This window comes from Pituophis catenifer, unplaced genomic scaffold, assembly GCF_029215685.1.
Source record: "Pituophis catenifer annectens isolate HBS135680 unplaced genomic scaffold, rPitCat1.0.hap2 SCAF_1, whole genome shotgun sequence".
Lineage (NCBI taxonomy): Eukaryota > Metazoa > Chordata > Lepidosauria > Squamata > Colubridae > Pituophis > Pituophis catenifer.
Window position 1 is genome coordinate 320,859,811 of NW_027256881.1, and position 14,155 is coordinate 320,873,965.

Sequence of the window (14,155 nt, forward strand, 5' to 3'; positions counted from 1 at the left end):
AGCTGTATGGGTGGATAAATATGCATGCATGAACTAGTATATATATATATATATATATATATAAACAAGCTTTAAGTATCTCTGTCAGAGTGCATTGAGGGTTGTGGCAATGCATGAGGGAACCTTTCACAAAGCCAGATTCTCCATCTGGGGTTTGTTTTCGTTTTGTTCCAGCACTCAAAAAGGAATCTGTCTAGGCCTCCTGCCACTGAGACGAAGCGGTTAAACGGGGCAGAGTTTAAAGGGGCAAGCAGCTCTTTCCCTGCTCTATGATATGCCAGCCAGCGGGTGACGCAAGGGCTGGAGACTCCAACTCAACGCCCAAGGTGCACCTGCGTAAAAGGCGCTAGCGGCGGAGGCACAGCCGTAAGATTACTACCCAAGCAGCCGTCTCTTCTCCAGGCAGCCGCCCAGTCTTCCCAGAGCGGCTCCTGCGGTAGTTGCTAGCAGTCACACGAACGCACGCCCCGGCGGCCGCCCTTGCCGCCGCCTTCTTTCCTCTCTTCTTTTCCCTCCCCACCACCCCGCATCCTCCAGTTTTGACTGCTGAGCTAATCCGCCCTGCGACCTAGCTAGAATGTCGTCGCCGCCGCCGGATCTCCAGAGCTCCGAGGAGCATCGGGCTGGGGATGGGGCGGAAGATGAGAGTACAGCCGGAGCGTCTCCGAGGCGCTGGGAAGGCGAAGGGGCGCAGGCACCGGCACCGGCATTCAGAGCCGCCGAGCAACCTCCGCCCGTTGCCATGGCAACTGCATCCACAGGTAAAAGGCGAGGTACCGAAAGATGCTAAACAAAGGGCTGCACGTATCCTGCGCCTATTTCGAACGCTAAGGGCGGCGCAGAATAGGAGCCTCGGAAAGAGATGGAGAGGAAATTTGGTTTCCTTCCAAAGTTCCATACCACTCCTTCAAATTCATAATCATGCATTTTAGCCTTTAGTACATATTCTCAGTGCATTTTGAGGTGTAATGTTTTAGTTGGAAACATTAACATTCTCTCAGTTGTCTGCTTTTGTGTGTTCTGTGAATGGATAGAAGTCATTTCTGAGACATCAATGTGTAATTTACGTTTTATTTAAATCTAGTTTAAATGTGGTGAGCTTTATTTGAGAGAATTGGCTTGTACTGAGTGGGATACATTTTGTTCCCCTGGTATATGGCTACTTTCCCTTTGCTCAAATGATTTTTATGTGTATTTCTTTTCTCTTTGACATGGTTGACTGTGTGTGCTGGATTTCTATAGACTGCAAATAGACTGTTGGTCTCTACTTCTATTCTGGACTTTGCAGATGGCCCTCCTCCAAGTCTGAAATTTAAAATTTAAAGATTTGCTGTACATTTTTCATAGTAACAGAGTTGTCTTTAACCAAAAGATTTTTTGAGCCTTAAACGTTTGTTCTGTTTTTAATTTTCACCTGCCAAGAAATGATTTTATGTCCTTATGCAATCTTGCAGTACTGAACTTGTGTGAAGCAAGTTGAGGAGTGGGAGTGGCTGGGAGAAATGATGGGACCCAGTCAGGCAATGCAATATCCATTCACTACCTTAGGAGCTACATTGATGGGCTGAGTTTTCCTCCCACTGACCTCATTCTGCAAAGAATTCTTAACCGTGATGGAAATACACAACTAGCTATGCTGTGATGAGCTTCTACACATTGGGGAAGAAGCCCACAATATGGTTTTATAAAAAATGATTTTCCCTTTTCATCCAATCTTTGTGCTTATTTTGAATATAATAGTGTAGTAAAACCTATGCACTGATGTGGAGACATGTTCAACTGTTGGATGAGATGAATGGCCATGTAAGAGGCCAAATTAATTTGCTTTGAGTACAGATTTCTTTTTTAAAAAAATATGTTGTTTGGTAGCCTCTAATTAGAAATGAGATTCTGCAATGAAGAGGAAGGAGAGGTGACAAGTATATTAAAGAGAAAAGAGAGCTTTAGATGGATTTCATGGAAGGCTAATTGCTAGAGGGTTGGGAATGGAAAGGTCAGAGAAAAAAGCTCCCTTGCATCAGGAAACCTGACACTATCAAAGCCTACAAGCTCATAGAAACCAGGGGAGGTGGTTTTGTAATCTCAGCCTCAATTTCTACTATCTTTTTTTAATTTTGTTAATGCATTAAAATGTTAGAAGGTCTTGCAGTACTTTAAAGACTAATAAATGTGTTTTTGGCACAAGGCTCTTTGCTATTTGTGCTGCAACAGATTAACACAACTACCTTTCATCCCAAAATGATTGCTTTCATCCCTCTGATTAAAACTTTCTAAAGAGATTCTAAGGAAAGCACTTAAAAGAGACTTATCTTTCAGTTCTTTTGGACATTGCTTCTTCAAAGCAATTTGTTTAGAAAATTCTTTATTATATATGAACTAAATCTAAAAACTGGAGATACAGAAGCAATCATTTAATTGCTTCTATTTAAATCAGTGTCTTTTTTAAAAAGTCTACCACAGCATCATAATTTGTTGGTGGTATTTCTCTCTTACTTAGCCATATGGTTGTATGTTTACAGAATCAGAAGGTTGAGATGTTATTTATTGCTGTGATTTCTAGGCCTATATCATTTAAAGCATGCATTCCAATTTCTCTAAGTACCATCAAAATGTATCAATACTTGCTTGCATTTGGAAGAACATAATAAACCAATTTGTTCCATACCCAAATGTAATATTAATGCATAGAATAGAACTATAATTTCTAATATCAGTCCAGAACCCATTGGAGTTGCACAGACAATAAATTTAAATAAATGCTTTTTGTCTCTGGAGAAATGTTCATCTTTGTAAACAAACTTTTTTAAAAACTGCTTTTTGAAAGCATTTCATATGTGAGCTATCTCATGATATGAACCATTTATTGATGTTTGGTATTATAAAATGATAGAAAGGTAATTTCTACCATTTTATAAAATCATATCCTTACATACTTGCATATATACATGATGACATATGAAAGGAGTGATGGTAGTATTCCAAACATTAAACCATTTTTTAAAGTAACGGATGTTGTCTGAGCATAATAGTTTGAAATTATGCCTCAATAAACTGCAGCTCTAGTAAAGTAAATTATTCCATTACAGAGCTGATGATGATTACAATAATTTAGCAATTGTTGCTTAGCATTTTAAGGATCAAAGCTGTATAGCTTTTACAAGCCAGTGTTTATTATTATTGCTTCACATTTACACTGGTTAAGACACTGAGGATTTCGTTGTGGTTCACATTTAAAGCAGAATATAACTTTGCAAAATAAATAATATATGCTGATAAATTTTTATAGAGCAAATTCAGTAAACATGCAAAACTAAGTTACCAATATACTTTCACTCTTTTGCTTTGACTTTTAAGTTGACTGTAGCATTATAATATGTTTTTCTCACTCTGAAAAGCTCACTGTTAAGAAGTCTGGCTTCAATGTAGTTATCAAAGGATGGGATCAAGGCAAATTCTCTGTCACAATATTTGAGAGCCCTCATCATCAGTTGCAGCTTCATGATGTCCCTTGCTCTGCCCCTTGCCTGTGGGATGTTGCAGAGCCTCCATTGTGCTTATGGAGGACTTATTCTTTTTCATAAATATTTATGAAAAAAGATATCCTTTTTTCATAAATATTCCATGCAGATCTGTATCCCAAGCCCAAAGCACCTAGATTGCATGCAGGAATTTCTAGTTTAAAGGCCCTGGTTAAACTGTTTTTCCCATAGTTGTCAGTATCAACCCTCCAAGAGTTGATGGAATTATCCAAGGGGGTGATAAATGCCTGAGTGTCGAAAGGAGTTCAGTTAGTGGTTGGGCATCAATAGATGTTTAATAGTTGATAAGAAGATTGATTGGGATCAATTAATCTTTGGGGGGGGTCACTGTAGATCTCCATTTCAATCCTAGTCTTGAAGATGAAGTGATTAGTGGTAAGACAATGTTGGACGGTCAGTCACATTGAGACTGGTCTTGTTGTTGTTGTTGTTGTTGTTATTGTTGTTAGGCACACAACAATGTAACAGTTATATGTTATATGTAATACAGTAGTTTGATGTTCTTGACAACTTGGGCGTGTTGTTTTCTAAAATGGACCGCCATACAGATCTTTTAAATGAAATAAGTAATTTTCTGAACTGTCCCTTGGAAAAACCTTTTGTAGGTCTTCATCATTAATAGTAAAATAATTGAAAGTTAGTGACAGTCTATTTGCTTGTATGTCCCATGCTATTATAAGGGAGTATGTTTCCATGCTATGTGTGTTAATGTACCCCATAATAAAATTGCCTATCGGGCTCTTGTAGAGCAGGCATCACCACACAAATGTGTGACTTGATTTATGGGACTGGTGCACTGTTCTTAAATTTTAATCAAAACTCTAAGAAACGTCGAGGAGTTGACATCTATTCCTTACATATGCTGTAGCTGTTACAGAATTAATAAAAATTGCATTTGCCTAATAAAACATCATTAGACCTGGCTATTTCATTAAGAAGAATGAAGGGAGCAGTTTTTTGGCTCCCCCCAAACTTCACCATTTAGGAGTCATAAAGCAATATCAAGGATTATTTGTTTAACTCATTAGGAGTGATCTTTTTACTGCCAAAAAAAGTAATTTGAAGCACTTTGCTACTTGGCATCTCTGCCAGATAGAAGACAGGAAAGGTATTTGCTGTTCTCACTCAGACAGCAAAATATTTTGTGCCAGGCCTTGCTTGTGCCTGAATCTAAGAAGCTACCGTTTCTATTCTCATTTCTGAAGAGAATTTGGAAATGCCTTTAAGACAGAAAGTCGGTACTAATGAACATCACATGCACAGATTGAAGGTCAGTAATGATCTCAGGTGATGGGTGCCATTTTATGGCCATTGGGAATGGCACAGACACAAAACACTAAATGGATAAAGATGAGATCTATATGGCCACTGTAGAAATAACTCTAATTATTCGGAGTCTTTAGGGGAAGTTACTCTACTGAACCTGTTTTAAAGCAATTTAAATGTATATATTTAAAATTGATGAGCCTTTACACTCAAGAGAATTCTAATGTAGTGTAGTCTTGACTGTTCCACTTCTTCAACAAAGCTTTTGAATCTCCCACCCCAGGGAAATAAGACTGCCCTCTTTATTACTGGTTTCAAGAGAAGACATGTTGATTCTAGACTTCTCAGGGGATTATACTTTATTGCTTGCTGTTCATTAAGCTTGTAACTTTTATTTCACACTTTTCACCTTAATGGGTGTTATTAGAGCTATAGCAAAAATTAAGACCACCACCACTAAAGAACCAGAGAACTAAAGTTTATATCTCTGCTGCTATCTAGGGATCATCAGAACTTCTGTTGGCCCATATGCGTTTGTTTACAACAAACAAGGTTTATAGGTTTCTTCTCTATAAACTGATCTTCAGAGGCTGCACAACATGAAAGATGGACTACAATATTTATTACTATAAAAACGTAGTAACTGTAGGAGCAGAAATAGAATCCTAAATTCATAGGAATGGAAAGTATTTTCGACGTCATCTAGTGTAATCACCTAATTGTGTACAGGATCACTACACTATTTTGAACAGATGATCATCCAACCTCTGCTTGAAGACTTCCAGTGGAAGAAAATATATTCTACTTTGTGTAGTACCTTATTCCACTTCCTGACAATTTGTGCAGTGAGTTCTTCCTTTGAAGAAATAATGGATAAGAGTGCTGTGTGAGAACCTTTCAGATATTTGAAGGCTGATATCATGATGATGGTCATGATGGTCATGATCATGATGATATTATCCATTCTATCATGTCTGACACTTGGCAACTGGGCCTCAGTTACAACTGCTCTTCATTGGGTTTGCTTTTACCATCTTGACAGACCTCTCTAAACTCATTCAAATTTGTCACTGTCTTTTTTTCCCTTACTTTAGTACACAGAACTGGACACAATCCTCAGGCCTAACCAAATCAGAGTAGAGGAAAATAACTACTGGTACTTCATGGGATCTGTGTTTCTTTTTAGCAGGTGCATCACATTGTTAATTCATGCTCCAATATTTAAATAAGGTAACCAAGTACCCCTGCCAACCCAACCTTTTCCTATCCTATAAATGTGCTTTAAATTTCCTTATCCTAACGAAGAACTTTACATGTCTTCCTATTAAATTCAATCCTATTCCTTGCAGCCACTACTGACTTGTCTAAATCTTTTCAAATCTTTTTTTTATCTACAGTATTAGTCATGCCTCCTACTTTAGTATCATTTGCAAAATTTGCAAGTGTCTCTTCATCTCCCTCATTCAGGTAACTGACAAAAATGTTGAGCCACACAGGACCTATGACAGAGCCTGTAACATTCCACTCAATACTTCTATCCAAGTTGAAGTGGAGCCATTAAGAGCAATCTGTGGGCGGGCTCCATCAGCTAACTGTGAGGCCATTTAAAATGACATCATCCAACATATATTTTAATCATTCTATAAATAGAGGCTCTCTATTGAAGGCTTTTCTGAGATCCAGGTGCATTATGTTTATTGCATTCCCTGATCTACTAAGCTAATAATATTGTGAAAGAGGAAGTGTTAGGCTGCTATATTTTGTCTGCAACAAACTCATGCTGGTTCCTGCTAATTGCAGAATGCCTATCTAAGTTCCCACAAACATGTTGTTTAGACATTAGGTTGACAAACAAATGCCTACAGCTTAATTGGTGCTACAGTATATACCCAATCCCTTGGTCAAAAGGAATGATATTTACATTTTCAACGCACAATGGCTGAGTTCATAGAATAAATTAAGCCACCCAAAGCAAAGCATATTTTGATTCAGTATCGTGTAAGAATTCACTATTAGAATTTATACAAGTTAACAGCTTATATAAATGTACTTTAAAATCATTTCATCATGGTGTTTTCCATAAGCAGAACAAAAATGTGATGAGTAAGCTTTTAGCTGCCAGCCTTGGGAATCAGTAACTGAGCCAGTATTAAAATCTTAGAAACTCTAGTGCCTTACAATATACTCTAGCATATACATGAGTCAATTGGGAAGCCCAGTAGTAAATGTCAAATCTATGCCTTCAAGCCAACAACCTGCTGCCCTTCAGTTGTTTTGGACTTCGACCTCCATCAGCTTTGCCAACATTGCCAATGGCAAAGGCAGTGGAGTCTGTATGTAATCTATAAAAAATTCAATATGGTAGCTGCAGCAGCTATGCCCATTCACACATAAAAATAAGTGGAGCTTGACATTTACTACTGGGCTTCCCAATTGACTCATGTATATGCTAGAGTATATTGTAAGGCACTAGAGTTTCTAAGATTTTAATACTGGCTCAGTTACTGATTCCCAAGGCTGGCAGCTAAAAGCTTACTCATCACATTTTTGTTCTGCTTATGGAAAACACCATGATGAAATGATCCAAATATGGTATTTTATACTACTTTCATATAATTTAACAGTTATTAGCTTACTCAGATCAGTAAAGAATAATTTCTAGTATTTTATTATATAGGAATGCATTGCCATAGGCAATTTAAATTAGATACCATAAAGAAGCAGAATTAATCATTTAACATTAGTCAGCTCAGCAAAGAAATTCCTACTATCAACCAAGATTATCTACCAATTTCTGTGAAGCAGGCACCCAATGGGACCAAAATGCCTATAGAAATAATTGTACTCTTAGTCAGAATTACAGTCTGGCAGTGATTATCAAAATTATGAGCTGGAGCTTCCCAGAATGGGAATAAGGGAAGTTGTGTCTCTTGGAAGTGTAACAAAGGGGAACATTTTTCTTTGCAACGGTAGAAGTGAAATGTATTATTATCTATAGAATTACAAAATAATTCTAAAATTCTAAAATTTTATCATTTCCTATAATAACAATAAACAAATTATCATTATGATAATAAACATAGAACATGATTACAGAAATGTATGCAAACAGATTTTTGATTTTTGATAGTTTTGTCCATCCTCAGTGGAAACACGTTATGGATAATTGCAGGATTCATTCTTGTGTAAAACTAACCATAGTAACAAAGTGAAAATAACAATGCTGTTGTTACTCTTTTTTTTTTTAAATAATTTTTATTGAGTATTTTACATTTTAAAACCAAACACACAATAGCAAAAGAAGTCAAGAGACAAAAAACCCCCCAAAACACATACACTTACATCAAACGTTAAAATACAATACTAAAAACAGATATATACAATTTTACAACTTTCTGTTCAATTGATACAAAAAAGTTGAAGAAGGTAAGGTAAGGTAAGGTAAGGTAAGGTAAGGTAAGGTAAGGTAAGGTAAGGTAAGGTAAGGTAAGGTAAGGTAAGGTAAGGTAAGGTAAGGTAAGATAAGATAAGAAGATAATTTTTATTGTCTTTTTTTTTTTTTTTACTGTGAGCACACTGGGCCACATTAAAAATGAAATTCTGTTGCCTGCTCTCAAGAGAAAGTATATCTACCCAAACACATACACAACACACATATATACATGTTATATATATATATATATATATATATATATATATATATATATATACACACACACACACACACACACACACACACACATATACCTACACACACATATACCTACACACACTCACACACACACACACACACACACTAATCACTGTCCATTTTGAATACATAGCAGAAAGAGGAGAGCTCACAAGATTGATGCTATATGGAACAAAACTATAACTGAATCTAGATGTTCTGCTTCAGATACCATCAAGCCTCCTTCCAGAAGGTAACAAAGAAAACTGTTATGTCCTTATAAGGACACCCGCCCGGATTGGCTGCCAGCCTCGGGCGGGAAGTTGAATAGCTGTCTAGGGGCGGTGCGTCTGCCGGAGAGAATATAAGGAGAGCTCCGGCAACGCACAGCAGTCTTGTTACTGCTTCAATAAAGTTACTAAATGTATCGAGCTGGTCACGTCTTCATTTCCTGCGCCTGATCTAACACTGGCGATGAAGGACTAGAGAAGAGAACCTGAGCAAGACTCGTGGCACGATCGCCTAACCGAGCTGAAGTCACTCAACCGTGGCATCTCACAGAATGGCAACCCCGCAAGCACCGATCGCTTCGCTGAATCCATTCGACCCGGCAAGAGAGAAATGGAGGTCGTACATGGTCAGGTTCCGGCAATTCCTCCGAGGGAACGGCTACCAGAACCTCGACGATGAACACAAGAGAGCCCTGTTCCTGGCCCACTGTGGCTCTGACGTCCTGGAGATGGCCATCGACCTCGTGGCGCCCAGAGATATTGAGGAGATGTCCTGGAGTGACCTGCAGGAAGTCCTACAGGAACACTACGCACCCACAGGCACCCCAATCGCAAACAGATTCACCTTCCAACAGAGGAATCAATGGGAAGGTGAATCCATCAAAGAGTTCGTGGCAGCACTTCGTCAAATCGCTGCCAATTGCGAATTTGATAACGTGGATAATGCCATCCGGGACCGCATCGTCTTTGGGATGCGAGATGTGGGTCTCCAGAAGAAGTTCCTGAGCCGCAAGAGAATTCCGCTCAAGGAAGTCCTTGAAGAAGCCACAGCCGCTGAGACTTCCGAGAAAGCAGCTGCCGCGATGGTGAAGGCCAGAGGGATCCACAAGATCCACAAGTCGGGCCCAAACTCCTCAGACGACTCTGCCACGCCATCGGAATCCGATGAGGAAATGGCCGTTCACAAGGTTTCCCGCTCCCCCAGGCGAGAAAACCCCCAACATGGCGACCGGGGGGAACGGGTGCGGCAGTTGCAAAGGCGACCACCCCAGAGCAAACTGCAGATGGAGGGACGCGACCTGCCGCCACTGCCTGAAGAGGGGACACATAGCCGAAGCATGCAGAGCAGCAGATCCAGCCCTGGAACCACCCAGGCCAAGATTCCGCGAAAACCGCAGAGAAACCCAGAGGACATTCAAACGGTCCTCGAACCAGTCCAGGCGCGGGGACGACAAATATCCCCACAACAGAGCAGTGCACCAGACCACAATCGCCCACACAAGCGACAACGGTGCCACCAAATTCAACGTGACACTGCTGGCAGAGGGGTCACCGTGCACAATGGAAGTAGATTCAGGCTCCATCTACTCCATCATGGACTGGCAACATCTGAAGCGCCTGAAGCCAACCTGTGAAAAGAACCAGCTAAAACCCCTGAGGTCGAGGCTCGTGGATTTCAGCGGAAACCCCATTGGTGTCTTGGGCAGAACCACTCTCCACATCACCTTTAAGGACGTCCAAGGCAAACTTCCCATCACAGTCGTGGAACACAGCCGACCGAAGCTGCTAGGAGTGGAGTGGTTTAAGCCGCTAGGGTTATCAATCGGAGGCATCCATCAAATTCAGAGGGACGAACTCAACAACCTCATCGAAGAGTTCAAGGAAGTCTTCGATGGTAAACTGGGGAAATTTGTGGGGAAGCCAATCTCTTTTAATCTGGACAAGGGAATCACCCCAATCAGGCTGAAGCACCGCTGAGTTCCGTTTGCCTTGCGGCCAAAAGTAGACGCTCAGCTAGATAAGCTGATCGCCTAGGGCGTTCTGGAACCAATCGATCATGCTTCATGGGAAACCCCCATTGTGACCCCAATGAAGCATGATGGGTCTGTGCGCATCTGCGCCGACTATAAATGTACAATCAATAAGGCGTTGCCACAGAGCGCATACCCAGTCCCAGTGGTGCAACGTCTGCTGCATTCTCTGGGGACTGGCTCAATTTTTGCCAAACTGGACCTGGCCCAGGCTTACCAGCAGCTGCCAGTGGACAAAAAGACGGCAGAGGCCCAAACGATAGTCACCCACAGGGGGGCATTCAAATGCAACTGTCTCCAATTTGGAGTCAGCGTTGCCCCCGGAATCTTTCAATCAATGATGGAACGCCTTCTCCAAGGCGTTCCAGGGGTGGTGCTATACTTTGATGATGTATTAATCTCCGGAGATTCCAAAGCACAACTCCTTGAAAGACTCAGGCTTGTCCTGCAGCGATTCAAGGCCAAGGGCTTGAGAGTCAGGAGAGATAAATGCATCTTAGGAGTCCAGGAGGTCGAGTTCCTGGGCTATCTCATAGATGGCACGGGCATCCACCCCACCAAATCAAAAGTTATCCTTAACTTTTAAAGCTATCCATGAAGCTCCCAGCCCAAAAAACAAAACGGAGCTTCAGGCATTCCTTGGATTGCTTAACTTCTATGCCATGTTCCTCAAACAGAAAGCCACGATTGCTGAGCCACTCCACCACCTGCTGGGGAAAGCGGCTTCCTGGAAGTGGGACCAAGAGCAGGAAGCAGCATTCCGGGCCGTCAAAGGACTTTTAACATCCAAAAGCGTCCTCATACAATACAACGAGACGCTACCAATCAAGCTCACCTGCGACGCATCACCATACGGGGTGGGGGCAGTCCTCAGCCATGAACTTCCGAATGGCTCAGAAGCCCCAATAGCATACTTTTCCAAGACGATGTCCAGCGTGGAACGCAATTACAGCCAGCTGGACAAAGAGGCTCTGGCTATCGTCGCAGGAGTAAGACGATTCCACGAGTACGTCTACGGGAGGAGCTTCACCATAGTGACCGACCACAAGCCGCTTCTGGGGCTCCTCGCAGGCGACCAACCAACCCCGACCTTCATGTCCCCGCGGATGACAAGATGGGCCATCTTCCTAGCCGGCTATTACTACAGGCTCGTGCACCAGCCAGGCACGTCCATTGGGAACGCCGACGCACTGAGCAGATGCCCATCAAAGGATCCAGTGGAAGACCCAGTTCCCACACTCGATTTCTTCCACATCGACAACGACGACAGCTGCCCAGTCTCATCTGCAGATGTGGCCGCCCACACTCAAAAGGACCCCACACTCCACCAAGTGAGATCCTGGATCCTCAGAGGGTGGCCGATGGAGAAGGCAGAGGAGAAATTCAGCCCCTTCGTCAGAAAGCAAAAGGCGCTGTCCACCATGAGAGGCTGTTTGCTATGGGGAGACAGAGTGCTGATTCCCAGCACTCTGCAAAGAAGAACGCTAGAGACCTTGCACAATGGGCACCCCGGCATCGTCCGCATGAAAGCCCTGGCATGGAGTTACGTCTGGTGGCCATCACTGGACAGAGACATCGAAGAATGGGTCTCCAGATGTGACCCGTGCCAAGAAGTACGCCCAGCGCCACCCCAAGCCGAACCAACGAAGTGGGAGACCCCCAGCAGCCCCTGGTCTAGGATCCAGATCGACTTCGCGGGTCCGATGCAGGGGCGCCACCTACTCATCGTCGTCGATGCTTTCTCCAAGTGGCTCGAGGTGGTACCCATGGCATCTACCACAATGGAAGCGACGATCCGGGCTCTACGCCGTCTCTTCGCCACCCATGGACTGCCGGATGTGCTGGTTTCCGACAATGGGCCCCAACTCACATCCTTGGCCATGGAGGCATTCCTGGCCGGACTGGGCATTCGCCATGCCCTGTCAGCCCCCTACAGGCCAGCTGGGAATGAATGGATGGTGAGACTCACCAAGGAGGCACTCACCAAAATGGGCACGGGCGACTGGCAGGAAAGAATTGACACCTTTCTCCTCACCCAACACATCATGCTGCATGCCACCACCCACAAGAGCCCAGCTGAGATGTTGATGGGCAGAAGGCTGAGGTCACCATTGGACCGGCTGCACCCACAATACAGCCCAGAAGTGACTGCAACGGCCAGCTGCCCACTTCGCGCCTTCAGCATAGGCGATCCGGTTTTCGCATTGAATTTTTATGGCTCTCCGAAATGGCTGAAGGGGAAGATAGAAAGCTCAACCGGCCCGAAGTCCTACAGAGTGGAGCTGGAAGATGGACAGGTCTGTAGTCGTCACGTCGACCAGCTCCGGAAAAGGTGGAGGAAAGTAGGACAAAACCAGCCCGATGAGGTAGCCTTGCAACACCCCGACGAGGTAGGCCTACAACACCCCGACAAGGTAGGCCTACAACACCCCGTCGAGGTTGACCAACAACACCCCGGCAAGGTCGGCCTACCAGACCCCGGCAAGGCAGGCCAACAACACCCCGACAAGGTGGGGAGGCAACGACCCGACCAACCAGGGGAGCAGGATGCCAGGGAAGTAGACCGGGGACTTCTCACCCAGGACGAACCCCGGCCACCCGGCTGGGGCAGCAGATGGGCCCAGAACACAGAGGACTGCCAACCAAGGACAACAGTAGACTGGGGACTGCCCGAGGTGGGCACACCACAGCTCACGGGTGAAGATGGCACACAACACCCTGGCGAGGGGGACCTCCACCCAGCACAGAGGGCAGCCCAGCAACAACACCCCAGCACGAAAGACCCCAGCCACCGACCTGCGGTAGACCGGGGACTAGTGCGAAAGGAAAGCCTACAACAACCCGGCCAGGGAGGCCAGCACCACCCCAGCAGGGGAGACCTCCACCGCCCCGCAGAGGTAGCCCCACAACAACAACCCGACCAGGACGACCACCGCCGACCCAACAGGGTAGGCCAACGCCAGCCCGGCAAGGAAGACCTCCGCCACCCCGACCAAGGAGGCCTGCACCAACCCGGCGAGGTCGGACCACACAACCAAGGTCAACACCGCCCACCGCCAGGAGATCGGACCCGAGGGCACCGATCCGAGACATCCCCCCGACAATGGGAAACCGAACCGCAGCCGAACCACAGAGGCCGGGAGACCGGGGAGGAGCAAGGGACAACCAGAGACTTACCAAGACTCAGACGCTCTTCCCGGGTCGGCACCGAGTGGCCACAGTGAGACAACTGATGCACAGGCCAGGAGGAAGACCATCAGAACCAGCAGTCCAAGGTCCAAGGTTCAGCCGGAGGCGCTGGGAGTGACCCTGCACACTCGCCAGCCGAACCAAGTCCGGTTCCGGGGAGGGAACCAGGAGACACAGAAGCCCTGTCCGTCCAGGTCGGCGTCGATGAAGAAGTGAGACTGCGCAGGTCATCTAGGGCGCCGAGGCATCCCACGTACCTGCGCGATTACGTGACGTTCATTGACTTTGAGTGACTGTTTTCTAACTAGGAGGGGAGGAGTGTTATGTCCTTATAAGGACACCCGCCCGGATTGGCTGCCAGCCTCGGGCGGGAAGTTGAATAGCTGTCTAGGGGCAGTGCGTCTGCCGGAGAGAATATAAGGAAAGCTCCGGCAGCGCTCAGCAGTCTTG

General features: G+C 44.5%; 1 protein-coding gene across 1 annotated transcript in view; it reads left to right on the plus strand.

Moving 5' to 3' along the window:
* Positions 1-496: 496 nt before the first annotated feature.
* The window catches only part of RTN1 (reticulon 1), a 154,309-nt gene continuing 140,650 nt past the window's right edge, over positions 497-14,155 (plus strand). Inside the window, exon 1 of the mRNA XM_070931626.1 lies at positions 497-761. Coding sequence (XP_070787727.1) covers positions 578-761 — 184 coding nt within the window. The 5' untranslated portion in view covers positions 497-577. The remainder of the gene's footprint in view (positions 762-14,155) is intronic.